Here is a 16,134-nt window from a genome sequence, read left to right as displayed (position 1 = left end):
GCCTCTGGGAATCGGTTTCTGCCAGCTCACTCCCTGATTCAGCATCACTCACTCCGTGGGAATCCTGTTCCTCCTATGAGGCCAGTCCCTCCTCCCAGAAGTGGAGCTGGTCTGGGGTGTGTGAGTGTGTGCTGTGCTGTCTGCGGCGGCGGGAGCAGGGCAGGGATTCTAGAAGAGAAGATGAAGGGCTGTCCAGGAGCTCATGCTAGAAGGGCTAGTGAAAACATGGGGACCAAGTGAAGGGGTCCGTTTGCGTAAAGACAAAGCAAAGTGGGTGATTAAGTAGTTAATCCCACGAGGGGATAGTAAGTAGAAAAAATGTGGGAGACCCCTGTAAGCTAATGATTACTCAAGAAAGCAAGTTTGCTTAACCACAAAACCAAGCAGGCTTGCTTAGCAAAAAATCCCTGCGACAGAAGCACAAGACCTGCCTCCAGGCAATAAAACAATGGTGACAGGAGACCCACATCCTGACCAGTGAACTCAGTAAATTAATGATCCCTAGGACATGGTCTCTGCACACATAAAAAACAGCAACTTGTGAACCTAGCTTGACCATGTAGGGACACGGAAACTTCCCTGCTCAACCTGGAGGAGGAGCTGATGATGGAAGCATGATGTCTACTTAAGAATGACAAAGATGTCTTCTCTCCCTTCCCACTTTTTTTTTTTTTTAATTATAAAACTGTAGCCCAGTAAGTTCTTGGGGTGTGGCACCCCCTTACCCACCTGCCTATAAGCCTCACAAGCATCCTATTCTAATCAATCACTTCTTATCTATCATTTTGCTTCTCGCCGATTTGTTGCTGCGCTGAGACCTATGGTACCAGAGCTCTTCAGAGCCCTCGAAATGCCACTCGATGGTTTCAGAGCCACCCAGAGGCTCCTGCTCCTGGCCTCTCGCAGGGGGGAGTTGGTAGAAAGAAGTGCACCCCCTGAAGACTCAGCTTCCCACTTGTCACCGTGACCTTCCACGGGTCACCGAGTGGCTGCCCAATAAATGTTTATGGAATATTTGTCCTCACCGCCCACTTCCAGAACAATGTCCCTGAAGCTCAAGCATCTTCTCCTGGTTCACCAGGTCCCATCTGTCTACCGCCTTGAAAAGGGCTGCACACCTGCTCCCTGTGAGGTGGGAGCTGCCGCCACAAGAAATGCCCAAGAGGCAGCTGGCAGGAACCTGACCGCCTCTGTACTTTCAACCTGCCAGCTCCCTCTTCAGTTCTCATCCCATACCTGCATGCTCTTGCCTCTTGCCACCTGCCTCATCATCGCTCCACCCACCCACCGACTCACCCATCCACTCAACAAACACGTACTGACCATCTATTTATTCCACTAGTCACAGGATACCAATAACTCAGGACCCAGCTGAGGAACCAAATGACACTCTTAGGCAAAGCAGCATGCAGACATCAAGAGCGCTGGTGGTTAGGGGTTTCAGGAATGCAGAGCAAGAGAGCATTGTGGCCTGGTGCTTGGAAAGGCTTTTTTGGAGGAGAGAAGACTGAGGCCAAGCCTTGAAAGATGATGAGGACTGGGAAAGGCCAGAAGAATAAGGAAGGCATCAGGTAGAGAGACCTACCCTTCCTTTCTGACTTGCTTCCTTTGCCTTCCGAAAAATACAAGGAGTCCTTGACCCTCGGCTTTCTTTTTGGAGAGTTCTGTGTGCAGACTGCACTGCGGGGCTTTCTCTCTGCTCCAGAAGCCTGGCTGGGGGCTCTATCCTCGGACCTTACTCTCTGCTCTCTGTCCTTGGGGAAGACCTGGCCTCAGGGTTATGAGTTACCTCGATCCTGCTGGCTCTCCAAACCATCTTGGGTAGCTAGCTCTGCCTGCAACTCTGAGGCTTTAACTCCAAAGGCCTCACAGACCACCGTTTCCCAGGCATGGCTATGGAACCTCGAGCCATCGGCTCAGAGGGTGGGCAAAAATACTGGGGTCAAATGCTTTGGGAAATGTACTGCAGACAAAGCATCAGAGCCCATCTTCTCACGCACACTGTGAACTGTAAGGAACACGCAGTGCTTCCTAGCCTATTGGAACACAAACCCCACCCTTTGTGACTCAAGGAGCATTCACGGGACAAGTATTCGGGGACATGCTTTGAACGTTCTTCTGTTTAGCACATCCTCCTTTGGAATCCTCTCCACCCCCATCCTCCCACAACGTGTCCACCATCTTCCCTCAAACCCCTCCATTCAACACCACAACTCCTCCACCATTTGTCTACTCTTCTGGCTTGGAATTTCATTGATCTTTGACTATTCCTTCTTCATCTCTTGGGTCAAAATCTGCCATCAAATCTTGTCGACTCTTCCTACTGAGCAGCTTCTCTCCTGACACCATGTTTTACTGTTACAGTGGATCCCTGAATCTCCCACCTTCATTTGGTCTCTGCCCCGCTTTAGTCACTCCATCCACAGTCACCAGGCTAATTTTCCCTGTGTAGACACTATCACTCCCTTTCTCAAAGACTCACAATGATGTCCCCATTGCCTGTTGGACCACGCCAGTCTGGTTTTCAAAACTTCCTCTTGGGTCTGGCCAACTTGCTGTCCAAGGTCATTCTTTACTGCAGATCTTTGTTCTTGCTAATTCCCCTGCCAGGAATTGCCCTACCTCATCCCCTTCTGCCTATTTTAGTGCTTCTGTCTCTTGTTTTGCTTTTTCATCTCCAGCTCACACTTCTCTTTTTTTCTTCAGAATTGTTACGTACCAGTGGTCTGTAGCTCTCATTCTTGTATAAACAATAGTTCATTCTATTTTGTTCAGAGAAGGCAATGGCACCCCACTCCAGTACTCTTGCCTGGAAAATCCCATGGATGGAGGAGTTTGGTAGGCTGTAGTCCATGGGGTTGCTAAGAGTCGGACACGACTGAGCAACTTCACTTTTACTTTTCACTTTCATGCATTAGAGAAGGAAATGGAAACCCACTCCAGTGTTCTTGCCTGGAGAGTCCCAGGGATGGGGGAGCCTGGTGGGCTTCTGTCTATGGGGTCGCACAGAGTCGGACACGACTGAAGCAACTTAGCAGTAGCAGTAGCAGCATTCTATTTTGTTAATCATATACTAACATATTCGGAAAAGGCAATGGCACCCCACTCCAGTACTCTTGCCTGGAAAATCCCATGGACGGAGGAGCCTGGTAGGCTGCAGTCCATGGGGTCGCTAAGAGTCGGACACGACTGAGCGACTTCACTTTCACTTTTCACTTTCATGCATTGGAGAAGGAAATGGCAACCCACTCCAGTGTTCTTGCCTGGAGAATCCCAGGGACGGAGAGGCCTGGTGGGCTGCCATCTATGGGGTTGCACAGAGTTGGACACGACTGAGGTGACTTGGCAGCAGCAGCAACATATTACAGTAAGCCTGATAGAACAACTTGCAATAAATGCAAATTAGGATCTACCATGATTGGCTCTGGTCCTTCTGCCAGTTTTCAAGAGGCTAAAATTCTCTTCTGCAGGAACAGGGAAAGGGGTGGAGGAGGTGGCAGCATCATGATAATTGGGGACTGACAATTCAATGTGTTACAGTCGTGTACAACATTAGTTCCACTGTATTTACTTTTATGCTCTCTGTAGAAACAGAAACCCAAGAAAAGCAAATCCCTCCTACTTTTCACTTGACTACATTGAATTTTGGAGGGCCTACTCATTATGGTCTGGTAAGGTTAACTGTATTACCCATTTCATGAGTAGCTGGTGTCCCAAACTAGCTGTAAATCCAAATTCAAAGTAAATCTTGAACCTGACCTCTTCTCACCTTCTTCATCACTACTACCCTGATCCCAGCCACTGTCATCTTTCACCTGGATTATTGCAATTGCTGCTTAACTGGCTTCCCCAATTCCCTTTCCTCTATAGACTATTCTCAACATGGCAGCCACAGAGAGGCCATGAACTCTGAGAGCTGAAGACACTCTCTATGATCTGTGCCTCTGCCTTCATCTCTTGCTTTCCTCCCAGCTCGCTCTGCTCCCAGCTTCCTCAGGGCCTTTGCACTGGCAGCTCTGTACCCTGGAAGGCTCCTGCCCCAGGGGTCCTAGCCTTGCTCCCCTGCCTCCTTCTCATTGAGGTCACCTTCTCACAGAGACCTTCCTTGACTAGCTTATTGCAAATCACAGCATGCCCTTAGCACTGTGAATCCCTTACCCTGTTTTTTTCTTTTTTCCATATCACCTTCAAAATGACCACATAATTTTTCAAATGTATTTTATCTGTTATTTGTTGTCAGTCCTCCTTAAGCTAAACCATAAGCTCCATGGGGACGGCGGCTTTGGCTCACTGACGTACCCCGAGGCACATAGGCTGCTTGGCACATGGTCAGGGTTCAAGAACATTTGGTGAGTGAATACTACAAAGGCAAGGTCATGCCTTAGAGGTGAGTCTGTAGGCCTCTTTCCCTTCTAGAGCCTTCATATAATCCCCCCTGCCCTAAGTCCTACTCCTTGCCTAGAGAATTCCATGGACAGAGGAGCCTGGTGGGCTACAGTCCATAGAGTCACAGAAAGTCAGACACGACTGAGGCGACTTAGCAGCATGAGTGCATGCATGCAAGCATGCCCTAGGTCCTAAGCCAGCTTATTCTTCCCTGGAGATTTTTGGGACCAAAGGGAACCTTGGCTATTTTGCCAACTTGAGGGTCAGCCTGCCTAGAGGCAGAGGACTGGTTAGGATGACCTTCCAGCCTCGCAAACTTCGATGTGAAGATGCCGAGTGAGGGTGTGGAAGGAGTGGATGTGAGGACCTAACTCATTTGTAAGCAGAGGTGGCTGCCTGGCGTGGAATGGAGCGCCCTCCCCTTCCACCCCTCCAGCTGTCACATTCAGCCAGTAGCTCCTGTCTTCGTGCCAGGAGCAGAGCCTCAAAGGCCGCAGCTGGCGGGGGAGAGGAGTTGGGCCGTGGGGGTCTTGTGCGCTTCCTGGTGGGGGCCCCCGCCGGCTCCCCTCACTTCCGCTAACAAAGGGGCAGCCGGGCCCTGTTGCTGAAGGTCGGCAGCCTCCCCTCTGGGATCACAGGCTGGCTGGGACCCCGGGGCAGTGGGGACTCCACATTCCCTTGGGGCTAGGGGTTTCCCGACTGAGGTGGGTGGTCTGGTATCTGGGGGCCTTGGATGGCTCGGAGGTGGAGTGAGGGTTAGTTAGGGTTTACAGTCTGGTTCTGGGATCCAGAGGAGGTTTGGGATCAATGTCTGGGCTTCTCAACGCCCGCTGCTTCTTCAGTCAGGCAGGCAGGCAGGCAGAGCGCGGGCTCCAGAAGCCTGGGCCAGGGAGGCTGCGAGAACTACACCTCCCAGCACGCAGCGCTGCAGGCCCGGGGGCGGGGGTGGGGAGGCCTGAGGTCAAGCTCTGGGAAGCCCTTCTGCAGCTGCAGCAGCTGTGCACCGCGCAGAGCAGCGGCGCTGGAGGAGAACTGAATCCTCCCAGGGGTGCGGACGCAGCTGCCCACCCTACAGGCTCCCCAACGGGCTGCCATGCGTGGCCCGGAGCAGGGTACGAAGGTCCTCAGCCCTCTGCACTCTCAGCACTCAGACAGCGCTCTCCTGCTTGCCCGTGCACGTTTACACGCTCAAAGGCACACGCCTACTCACAGGCTCACACAGCTCTCTCCTGCAGAGGGACCTCCAAGCCCCACAACCCTTGGTCGGAAGGACTCCCAGCCTAAGGTACAGACCCTGTTGCCTCACCCCCTCTCCCCACCCTGATGGCTGAGCGAGCTCTGCACCGGAATTGGAAATTGGGGACCCCTGCACTCCAGGGGCTTCCCTGCCGGCTCCTGGGAGGGCTCTGGACACTCTTCTCAGGGCACCCCTGTTCCATGGACAGGACTGACGTCGCCTCCTTTGGCCTCTTTAGTTTGGTCAAGGCCATACCCTGGGCTCCTTTTCTGCCCCCAGCATTGCCCCTAGAGGGTGGAGGAAGGAGAACTCACAGCTTTGTTTTATGGCTATGGGGCCAGACCCATGAAATTGCTCTTGGGAAATGGGCTTCCCTGAGGACCCCATGAAGCATACCTGCAAACTCTGGTGGGTCTGTCTCCTCTGCTCTCAGCTGCACGGCCACAGCCTGGCCTGTGGTTTCCCTCTAGAAAAACCCTCATTGTGCACACAACCCCTAACTAGTTCCCAAGTGCCATCCACACAGCCCCCCAGGCGCTCGGTCTTAGTCACCCTCCTCATCTCGCTGCTTCTCTGCTGAGCACCCTTCAGAGGCTCCCTGTGGCCAAGAGAGAGGAAGCCCCGCTCCTCTGTTTCTGCCTACTTGCTCAGCCATTGTCTTTCCACATGCTCCCCCTGCCGGGGAACCCCTACTTTCCCCATCACCGCCCACCACTCATCCTTGGAGGAACGACTCAGAGACAACCTTTCCCAGGATCCGGGACTCCCCCAAGAAGTCAGGGAAAAAGTGGGTCTGTACAGGCGATGTGGCGACCCTGCACACACGCGTCTCCGGCACACACTCTACTGCACATCTTTCCCCGCCCTGCTCTTCGTCTCTCCCTCTCCAGATGAGCCCAGGGCAGAACTATTACCTGGACGGATGGCCAGAATGAAAAATTAAATTTCCACTTATCCATCTAGTTCATGCATTCCCTCCAGATCAGCAGGGCTTGGAGCACAGGGCAAGGCTGTGTTCCCCGCAGAGACCAGTCGACAGGGATGAAGGCGGGTGGGGTTTGCGGCTGCGTGGATATTGCCCTTGAGTATGAGAACAAACAGCTCTGAAAAGGCTCAGGCTGCCTGGTTGAGTCTTCCTGAGGGGCTGAGAGACCTTCCCTCGGGGACGGCTAGCTACACAGCTCCTGGGCCCATTAATGATTCTGCGAGCATCACACCTCCCTGGCTCCTGCTTAACTGGGCTATCAACAACAGAGTCCCCTTATACAAGGCCCTTCTCACCCCCGATGTGTGAATCTTTGGTGGCCGCCCCCATCCTGCTCTGCACTCAGGGAGTAGGAGAGGACACGCTGTGCGCCTCTTCCAGCTAGAGCCCTGTGTGACCCCCCGCCCCGTCCATTTTTTCCCTAAAGACCACCTCGGCCTGACCACAGACCCCACGGAGGGCGCCACTGGTGCGATCATGCCCTAGGAGATGGTTCCCCTTCACGCTGGTTTCCCTTCCTTCCTCTCTGTTCCCAGCCTGGATCTGGGAAGTTGCCCTCTTTCCTTCCCCCTTGCTCCTGGATCTGATGACTCTGATGAGCAGCCCTGCCTTCACGGTGGTCCTGCATCTCCCTGGACTTTGGGAGAAGGGAGGCCCTGACTTTCTTGTCCTGGCCGTGCCTCTGGGGTAGGGCACACCATTTGGCCCTGAGGCCTCTGGTCAGTCCGCTCATGCTGGGGAATAGGATCAATGGGATGTCATTGCTCTGGGGTTTCTTGGCCTCTGCCCCTGATTTCCCAGTCAGCAGTTTCCCCAGAAAGCCTGCCTGCTTGAGGGGGATGCAGTGACTGTGTCAGTGGTCCTCTGCTGGGGGAAGCTATCCCCATGCAGGGCACCCACGCTGTGTGCTGGGATGTGGAAAGTGGACTTGGCATGAGTAGGAGAAGACTGAGATAAATATGCTGATCTCCATATGAAGCTGAGGCTCTACAAGGTGAAGGGCACACAGACCCGGGAAGAGCCCGCATGCAAACACAGTCAGGCCATGTCTGTGCTGTCCCTCACACGACCTGCCTCCCCCCAGGGGAGCATGTTCCCTTACGACCAGTGTTCTCCCTTCTGTGCCACATGGCCCCAGGGCCAGAGCTCATGCCCCCAGGAGGCTCTTCCTGAGCTTTCCTTTGCTCAGACTTTCTCCAGGGGGTAAGAAGTGTGTTACTCTGGCCTTTCCATCCTTGCCAACTTATGGGAACCCCCCAAATCCTAGATTGTCTCAGCTTTCCCCAGGCTCCACCTCTGATACCTCTTTTTTGGGGGAGGGGGTAAAGTCGAAAAGAATAGGTTTATTACTTTGCCAGGCAAAGGAGGACACAGCAGGCTCATGCCCTTAAAAATTCTGTGTCCCTCTGACACTTCTACCACCTTAACCAGTCCGAGAGCCAAAGGCAGGGAGTTGAAGAAAAAAGCAAGTGACAAGTGACTCCACCCTCCCCTGACCCCTGGCTAGAGAGGTGACAGAACAGCCCCGAAGACAGGTAGGTACAGCCCCTGGACAGCTTTGGGATGTTCAATCATCAGCTGAGCCTTGTATGTACCCCTAGATGAGGTCTCCCACTTCTGAGAAACAGGTTCAGAGCCAATGAATCCTCAGGACTTGCCCAAGCTCTGCTCCTGGAGCCCAGTAACCACCACACAACTTCCTGTATCCCTGAGCCTCGCTCAGGTCTCCATGAGGTCACTTCCTGTCCAGCTCTGTAGCAGCATGACACCCTCACAGGTCACTTCCCATCCTAAGAGTTTCTTCCGGTCACTTTCTCACCCTGAAGCTAGCTCAGGTACAGGTTAAAGACACCCTGGTTGGAAAGTTGTGATGGCAATTTACCCCTCTATCAGCTTGTTTTGATTCTTCCATTAATAACGATAATGACAGAGTCAAGATAATAACCATAGAACGTGGGCCATTTATTGACAGACTGGTCTGTGCTAGGTGCTTGGCCTACATATATAAATTCTGACAACAAGTCTTCCAGGCGCGTCATATTATGCCCATTTTACAGATGAGGGCTTGTGTGCAGCTGTCTGACACTGAAGCCCACACTCTTTTCACGTCTCATGTGATATCTCCCCCAGAACATCCCAACCCATGTGTTCTCTTTGCCCTAAGAGGTCAGGAGGCTGAATCTCCCTCCCATCTGCCCTGACAGAGAAAAATGCAGGGAAAACAGCAATCCACTCACAGCACACACAGCCCACCATGACTTTGGGCTCCCTCCTGGCCTTCCCCTCTGTATCCCTGCTTGAGGTAAGCCCCACCCTCCAGTCCATGACGATTTTCTGAACTGCAGGAGCAGAACTCAGAGGAGATAAGGTCCTCCCTCCAGCCCACCCCACCAAGCCAGCATCACAGGTGTGTTGTCACAGATCCAGGAGAAGGCTCTACCAGCCCCCACCACCCCCAGCACTGCTGTAAACAGCACTTCCTCCCTCCCTCCTGAAGACTCTGTCCTGCCCATTCTGGCTGAGCGGGGTCACCCTGTTTCACACACAGCCTTCATAGAGGAAAGAGAAAAGTAAAGTGAGGCCAACGGCCAGAGCTCAAAGGAGAAGCAGAGAAGTAGGAACAAGAGAAGCAAACTTCCTCCTGTGACCCAGCCGTAAGGAAGGGGACACTGGCAGCAGAGGAAGCAGTGGGTGGGGAGAGGCAGGGAAGAATGCAACTTCCTACCTGTGATATTGACCTCCACCTGGGCTGAGCGGGTGCCGATGGGGTTGGTGGCCTCACAGACATAGGTTCCTGCCAGGCTGTAGTTGATGGGTCCCCTGAAGAAGAGAGTTCTGTTCTGGGCCTCCACGCCCTTGGGGAGGGAGCCATTCAGCCTGCAGGGGTTGGGAGACAGGCAGAGGGTTATGATTCTCCAGCCCCACGAAGCTACCCCTGTGTCACCCACCTGACTCCAAGACCTCAGCCCTTTGGCTGCGTTAATAAGCAGCATCTGTCTTGGAAGGAGTAAAAACAATAAAAGCAACAATAATCTCTTGCATGTAGCAGTTTTACATTATTCGGTGTCTCAAATTTGCTCATCACAGCACTGAAATGTAGATGGCACAGGTAGATACTGGCCCCACAGCATCCAAGAGATACTATGTAAGAGAAACAAGGTTCAAGGCCAAGGAAGCATAACTAGAAAGTGACAACTGGGGATCTCACCAGATCTTTGGACTCTGAGCACAGTGCTCTTTTTACTACACTGGTTCTTGGTAGTTAGTTCTTGGTTTCCTAGGCAGTGGGTTAGTAATTTAAAGTCCTAACTCCGAATCTGGGTTAGGAAATGGCAACCCACTCCAGTACTTTTGCCTAGGAAATCCCATGGACAGAGGAACCTGGTGGGCTACAGTTCATGGAGTTGTGGGGAGTTGGACATGACTTAGCGACTAAACAACAACCTCAAATCTACTAAGGCTGGGGTCCTGGCCTAGAATTTTAACAGGCTACTCGGGTAATGAGACGTGACCCGTGTTTAGGAACTGTGTTCCATTTCACCATCTCCTTTCCTTGCTGGGCATGTCACAAGTCTTTTTTATGCCGAGAGAGTTCCAGAAGTTTCCTGTACCCAGAAGACCCTTTTCCTTCCTCTTGATCCTCAGTGCCACAAAACTTTTGGACCCAGAACTGAAACTGGCAGGGAGGCCCTGCCCACTCACACCTTCAGGGCCACTCCTGGTCCCAGGAAGTGGATGGTAACAAACAGCTAGGGTGTGCCAGTGCCCTGTACTTCCTGGAAAAAGAACGCAGACACAGTCTGGGCAGCCATCCTCTGGCCACTCAAGCCAACCTACTTCTTGGCTTCCCCATGCCCTTCTCCTTCTGTGTGTTCCATCCAGCTGTTCTCTGGGAAGAACCTTGGCTCGGGCTGTCACAGCTGGCTGGAGGGGGAGACTAAACCCTGAAAGGTTTAAGCCCCAAAACCACAAAGCCAAGAATGGGATTGGCCTTGGGGCAAGCACTCCATGAACACAGGCATTCTGGGCTGACTGCTGCCTCTCCCTGAGAATCTGGGGGTGCTGGAGAAAAGGAAAAGGAACAAAGAGAGATCTGAGATGCTCCAGAAAGCCAGCCTCCCTGGGGATACCTCGATAAAAATAAATACTGGGGGCTGGGATGGGAGTGACTCAGACTGAATCACCAAAGGAGAATGACAACGTTCTTGATTAGGGAGCAGAAAGGAGGCAGATCACGAGGGAAGACCCCTGGCAGAATGGTATGTCCTGCTGACCCTGATGCAGTCAAACATGGGAGGGTGTATGTGTGTGTGTGTGTGTCTCTCACGGCCTCTCTCCTTTTCACGGAGAAACCTGAATCTAGACCTTCATTTCCTCCCTGCCCAAGGTTTCTGGAGGTGGAGTGGGTGCAGCAAGGTTCCTTGCAAGGCGACCAGCCAGCCCCGCAGCACTTACGTGGTCCAGTGGTACTCAGTGGCTGGGGGGTTGGCATCGGCTTTGCACGTGAGCTTCACATCCATCCGCTGCAGGTACCAGTTGCCATCAAACCCCTCGATGGTCACCTCGGGCTCGTCTGTGAGACAAGGGGTGATGTTTGTAAAGGGTGAGGTCAGGAGAACAGGACTTGGGGCGGTCCTGGAGGTGGGGGGGTGGGGAGCCTCAGAGGGTGATGAGCCTCAGAAGGGGAAAAGACAAGGAAAAAGCCAGAAGACGGGGGAAGAGTGACAGGGGTTGGGAGGTCACAGACCCTCAGAGTAGAAGCAGCAGGGGAACAAGGCAGCGGGGAGAGGACGGGCAAAGCGAGAAGACAGGGCAAGAGAGGACGGGAAGACAAAGTGCCCCCAGAAAAGGAGGTGGAAGGAAAAGAGGAAAGAGGAAGGAGGCATAAACCGGTGAGGGAAGAAGGGGCGGGGAGAGCGGCAGGAGGTAGGAAGAAAAGCAGGGAGGGCTGGTGGGGGAGGGGCGGGGGTGGGTGGGTGGTGGGAGGGAACAGTACGCGCTCCGCCCCCGCCCGGAGGCCCCGCCCCCAACGCCCTGCCGCACTCACACTGCACGTTGAGGGTGAGGCTTTCCCAGAAGCGGTCCATGTGGTAGTTGACTATGCAGGCCAGGGACTGCCGGTGGGCTTCTCGGCTGGGCACCAGGCGGTAGCGGCTGATGACGGTCACCGTGCCGTTGGGGTTCCGGATCTCCTGGTACTCCGCCTCGCCCTTCAGCCGCGTTTCCCAGGACACCACACTAGGAGGCTTCCCATTGGCTGACGTGCAGGTGGCCACCAGGACCTTTTCATCCTGCCCCTTCCTGGCTCGAAGCACTGCATGGGTGCCCTCTATCCAGTTGGTGGGTTTGGCTGCCGGGAACAAGAGAGCGCCGTGGGTCTGGCTCTGCTGCCTTATCAAGGACGCACAGGCTGGGAGGGCAGGCGCCTGCCAGGCCTTGCTTCAAGGTCACCCTGGGCATGCTTGCCTCTCAGCTGTGCTTCACCAAGGCCCCTCCCAGCACTTCTCACAGGGACCTCCTTGGGTCTCACCCATGGCCTTCCTGCTCTGTTCTTTGTATGAGCTTTTGTCAAGCACAAGTCTTCCTGGAGTCTTGGCATGCTCTCCTAGCATGGTGTCTTCCTGCTTCCTGGCCACCCGGAAAGTGCCCCACAGTGGGGCTTCAACCTGAATACTGATCCTCAACTCTGCCCACAGCTAAGGCCAGCCCCCATCCCTAGTGAATGGGGACAGCGTGGCGAGAAGGGACTGAAAGTACCACGTCCAGAGCTTGGGAGCATGCCAACCCAAGGAGAACCTCTGCATCCACTGAAGATGGCCCAGCCCCCAGGACGTGCCCAAGCAGAGAGGCACGGTCAGGTCAGCTTACCCATCACAGTGAGATTGAGCTGGCTCTCTCGGTTGCCCGCAGGGAAGGTGGCAAACTCGCAGATGTAGACACCCTCATCCTCCAGCTCCAGGCGGGAGAGGCGGATGGTACCATCTGTGAAGGAGGGCCGCAGGAACTCCACACGCTCGCGGTATGGGGCCAGCACCGAGACGCCCATGGCTGGGTTGTAGATGGCCACGTTCTGCTTGGAGCCATTGGTGGCTTTCTGCCATGTGACCTGGGTGATCTTCACGCCCGGCAGCGGGTTGGCGAAGCTGCAGTGAAGCACCACGTCCGTCCCGATGAAACCGTACATGGAATCGTTCACCTGGACCATCTGGGCCTGGGCGCCTGGTCGAGAGAGAGGGCAGAGGGTGGTCAGGGTCAGCCAGAGCCCCTACCCTGACTCCCTGTGTGCTGGTCTTTTATTTTCCAGCAGTCATTATTTTACAAATTCTGACTATAAAAATAATAATTATCTGTTTTTAGAAGAACTGTGGGGGATATTGAAAAATCCTGAGAAGAAAATGACAACCGATGATTTCACCACTCGGACGTATCACTGATCACCTGACGGGAAGTAACCTCTTGTTCGGGCTTTTCAGGCGGCGCTAGTGGTGAAAGAACCCGCTGGTCAGTGCAGGACACAGAAGAGATGCGGGTTAGATCCTGGGTTGGGAAGATCCCCTGGAGAAGATAATGGCAACACACTCCAGTATGCTTGCCTGGAGAATCCCATAGACAGAGAAGCCTGGTGGGCTATAGTCCATAGTGCTGCAGAGTCAGACACGACTAAAGTGACTTAGCATGCACGCACAACCTCTTTTACATTCTTCTCCATATATCTTGGTAACCATGTTTTTTTTTAAACAAAATCAGAGTCATACTGTACATACTATTCCTTAAGCTGTATTTTCACTGAGTGATATATTATCAATGTTGCTCCATGGCAGTAAATATCCCTCTGCACCCTTATTTTTGATGAGGGTTGAATGTGCTGCTTTTTGGGCAGAGGACCAGCTGAGGAGCCACCAGCTTCTTCACCTTTCTGGGCCTCAGCTCCCTCGTCTGATAAACGGGGTGGATAATCCAGTCCTCTCTAGCTCACAGATTGCTAAGAGAACCAAATGCTACGATGGATGAGTACATGTCAGGAGGCAGGAAGCACTAGGGGAGCCCCAGGGGCCCCATCAGTAAGGCCACCCCCACTGTCTTCTCCCCCCAAAGGGCTGTGTGCCTGGGCCCTGGAGTGCACTGGCTTGGCCCCCCTACCCAACCGGGCTGAGAGAGGCAGGCACTGCATGAGGCTCAGCCTCTCTGGCTCACGTTCGCCTTCTCAGTCACGTCTGGCTGTCATAACTTGGCATTTGGCGTCCTCATCATCTGGGCCCTGCCATTCTGTCCACATCCCTCTGTACATGAGGCTTTCCAACCACATCCGACCGGACCGTTCCACGGAATATGCCATGTTTCTGAGTTTCCTTCCCCCCTCCTCCCGTTTTTGTGCCACTTTTTGAATCTGCTATCAGCACTGGAGTCACATCAATGAGGGATTCAGTCCCAGCCTCCAAGGAGCACAGAGCTATAGAAACTACACATCTAATTTTGGGGGGGAGGGGGGCCACACAGTGAGACGTGTGAGATCAAATTGGGGCCCTTGGCAGTAAGAACACAGAGTCCTAACCACTGGGCCCCCAGGGAGTGCCTGATGCTACACGTCTAGACTCCTGTTCCTGCAGTTCCCCAGAAGGCCCAGGCCCTTTTCCACCTATAGCTGTCCCACTCAGGCCACCTCCTTTGGGAACCTTCCCCAATCCTCTCAACCCTATTGTGGCTCTTTGCTGCCTGGGAATGTGGTTGTTTACACCTCTGGCTTCTCCTCTGCCAGATGATGACCTTCCCAGAGCAGCCTCTGAGTCTTTTCCATCCCTGTATCCCCCCTGCCGGGCCCAGCCTCTGGTCATAGTAGGTGCTCAGTAAACATTTGTGGCCAGACAAATGGCAGTAGAAGATGGAGAGGAGAGACTTGCAGGCAGGAGTGATCAGTGGCATTGAGTGGATGAATGAACGCCCTCTAGTCTCCCTGCCGATTTTGCTTTGTTCCCTCTCGAATGGCTTTTGTCTGAGCTTTTCCTTAACTCTGAACTTGGCTCAGTCCCCTAATCTACCTGGGCCTGCCATGCCCTCCAGTGGGCTCACTCCTGAGTTCTGTCATCAGCCATCCTTGCTTTCTTATTTCACTCAGTTACTTTATTGAGCACCATCAGTTAAGATCAACATCAGGCCCTGGACTGACCCCGAGGCAGGGGAGGGCCTAAATGGGCCCCCAAGGGAGTCTGCTTTCCAGAGTGGGAACTTGGGGTACACTCGCCTCTGCATGATGGAGGTGGGAGCAGAGCATATTCCTCTGAAGGCTCCTAAGACTATGGTCAGTGAAGGATGCTGCCCTTCACACCTCCCCTAAGAAGGTACCAGCCTGGTCTCTCTAGGTCAGAGCGGTATTCCCATGTTTGGCACACAGCCGGCACTCAGGACATGCCTGCTGAGTAAACATATCTTTGGCCCTCAAAGCCAGGCCGTTGCCACATACTGAAAGCTTCCCTATGCTCCCCTCCTCTGCATCCGCTCACATCCACACAGCCCTTCAAGGTCCACCTGGGATGCCATCATGCCATCTCTCCAGCTGTCCCCTTGGCCAGTCTGTGGGGTTCTGATGTGTCCCCGGCAGAGAACACTGTGGGTTGGTGGGGAATTGTGGAGGTGACACTGAGCAGCGGGCTGGGGGTGCTGGCTTCTAGTCCACCTCCGTCTAGAGCTTGCCTTGGCACCTTGGCAGGTCACTTCCCCTTTCTGAGCCCTATTCTCCTCCCACCGGAGGGAGCAGACTGGACTTCACCATCTCCTTGGTCCCTTCTGGCCTCCACTGTCTATGATTCTCTGAGCCACAGCCCAGCCCAGCTGTGCCCCACCCCAGACACCGTCCCACAGTGAGGTCAGTGGGCCAGTCAGCCCGGTACTCCTGCTGACTGGCCAGTTGGCAAGGACCTAAGCCCTAGGCCCTCCCAGCAGAGTAAGTGGGTGCTCCCTCCCCCAACGCCCAGCCTCCACTCCCCAAGCCTGCTGGAGGCTGCCCAGCAGCTGAGATAATGTGGGTATAATTGGGGAACTTTCACCACACAAAGCTGGGAACAGGAAAAGCCAGTTGGGAGGGCTCTGGCCACTGGGGGAGGCGGGTAGGCAGGGTGGGGATGGTGGGGGCAGGAGGCGTGTAGACACCAGGATCCATCCTGGGATTGGTGCCAGGGCATGGTGGGGCCTAGAGTAGGACACAGCCTGCCAAGCCCGCAGCAACCCTGCTCCTTCCACCGTCTGGGGTGAGGGGCCACGTGGTGTTCAGCGCCTGGACACAGACTGACATTCATTTATCACATTTTTAGCAGCGACCTGCAGAGTGCCAGGAGGGGAGAAGGCAGACAGCGGCCTGGGCATGGGGAGCGGAGGCCGCTGCAAGGGGCTCAGGTGCCCCAGGGGTGCTGCCTCTCACCCATTATCGCCTCACTAGGCTGAGGTTTCGGGATGAGGCTGCTGCCTCCTGTCCTGTGTGACTCCCCCAGAAGCAACCCCACAGCAGGTGGGGCAGTGAGGAAGGTGCCTGAGT

At 54.2% G+C, this 16,134-nt stretch overlaps 1 protein-coding gene across 2 annotated transcripts in view; it reads right to left on the bottom strand.

Annotated features, from left to right (window-relative positions):
• The window catches only part of NECTIN1 (nectin cell adhesion molecule 1), a 98,380-nt gene that overhangs the window by 31,190 nt on the left and 51,056 nt on the right, over positions 1-16,134 (bottom strand). For both annotated transcript variants that reach the window (XM_005897110.2, XM_005897109.2), the window contains exons 2-5: positions 12,477-12,827; positions 11,656-11,958; positions 11,064-11,181; positions 9,334-9,485 (exon numbers count right to left, since the gene is read on the bottom strand). In XM_005897110.2, the coding sequence (XP_005897172.1) occupies positions 9,334-9,485; positions 11,064-11,181; positions 11,656-11,958; positions 12,477-12,827 (924 nt within the window). The remainder of the gene's footprint in view (positions 1-9,333; positions 9,486-11,063; positions 11,182-11,655; positions 11,959-12,476; positions 12,828-16,134) is intronic.

Source organism: Bos mutus, chromosome 15 (genome assembly GCF_027580195.1).
Source record: "Bos mutus isolate GX-2022 chromosome 15, NWIPB_WYAK_1.1, whole genome shotgun sequence".
NCBI lineage: Eukaryota > Metazoa > Chordata > Mammalia > Artiodactyla > Bovidae > Bos > Bos mutus.
The sequence above is the reverse complement of the archived record's forward strand: the minus strand, read 5'-3'. Positions and strand labels throughout refer to the sequence as shown.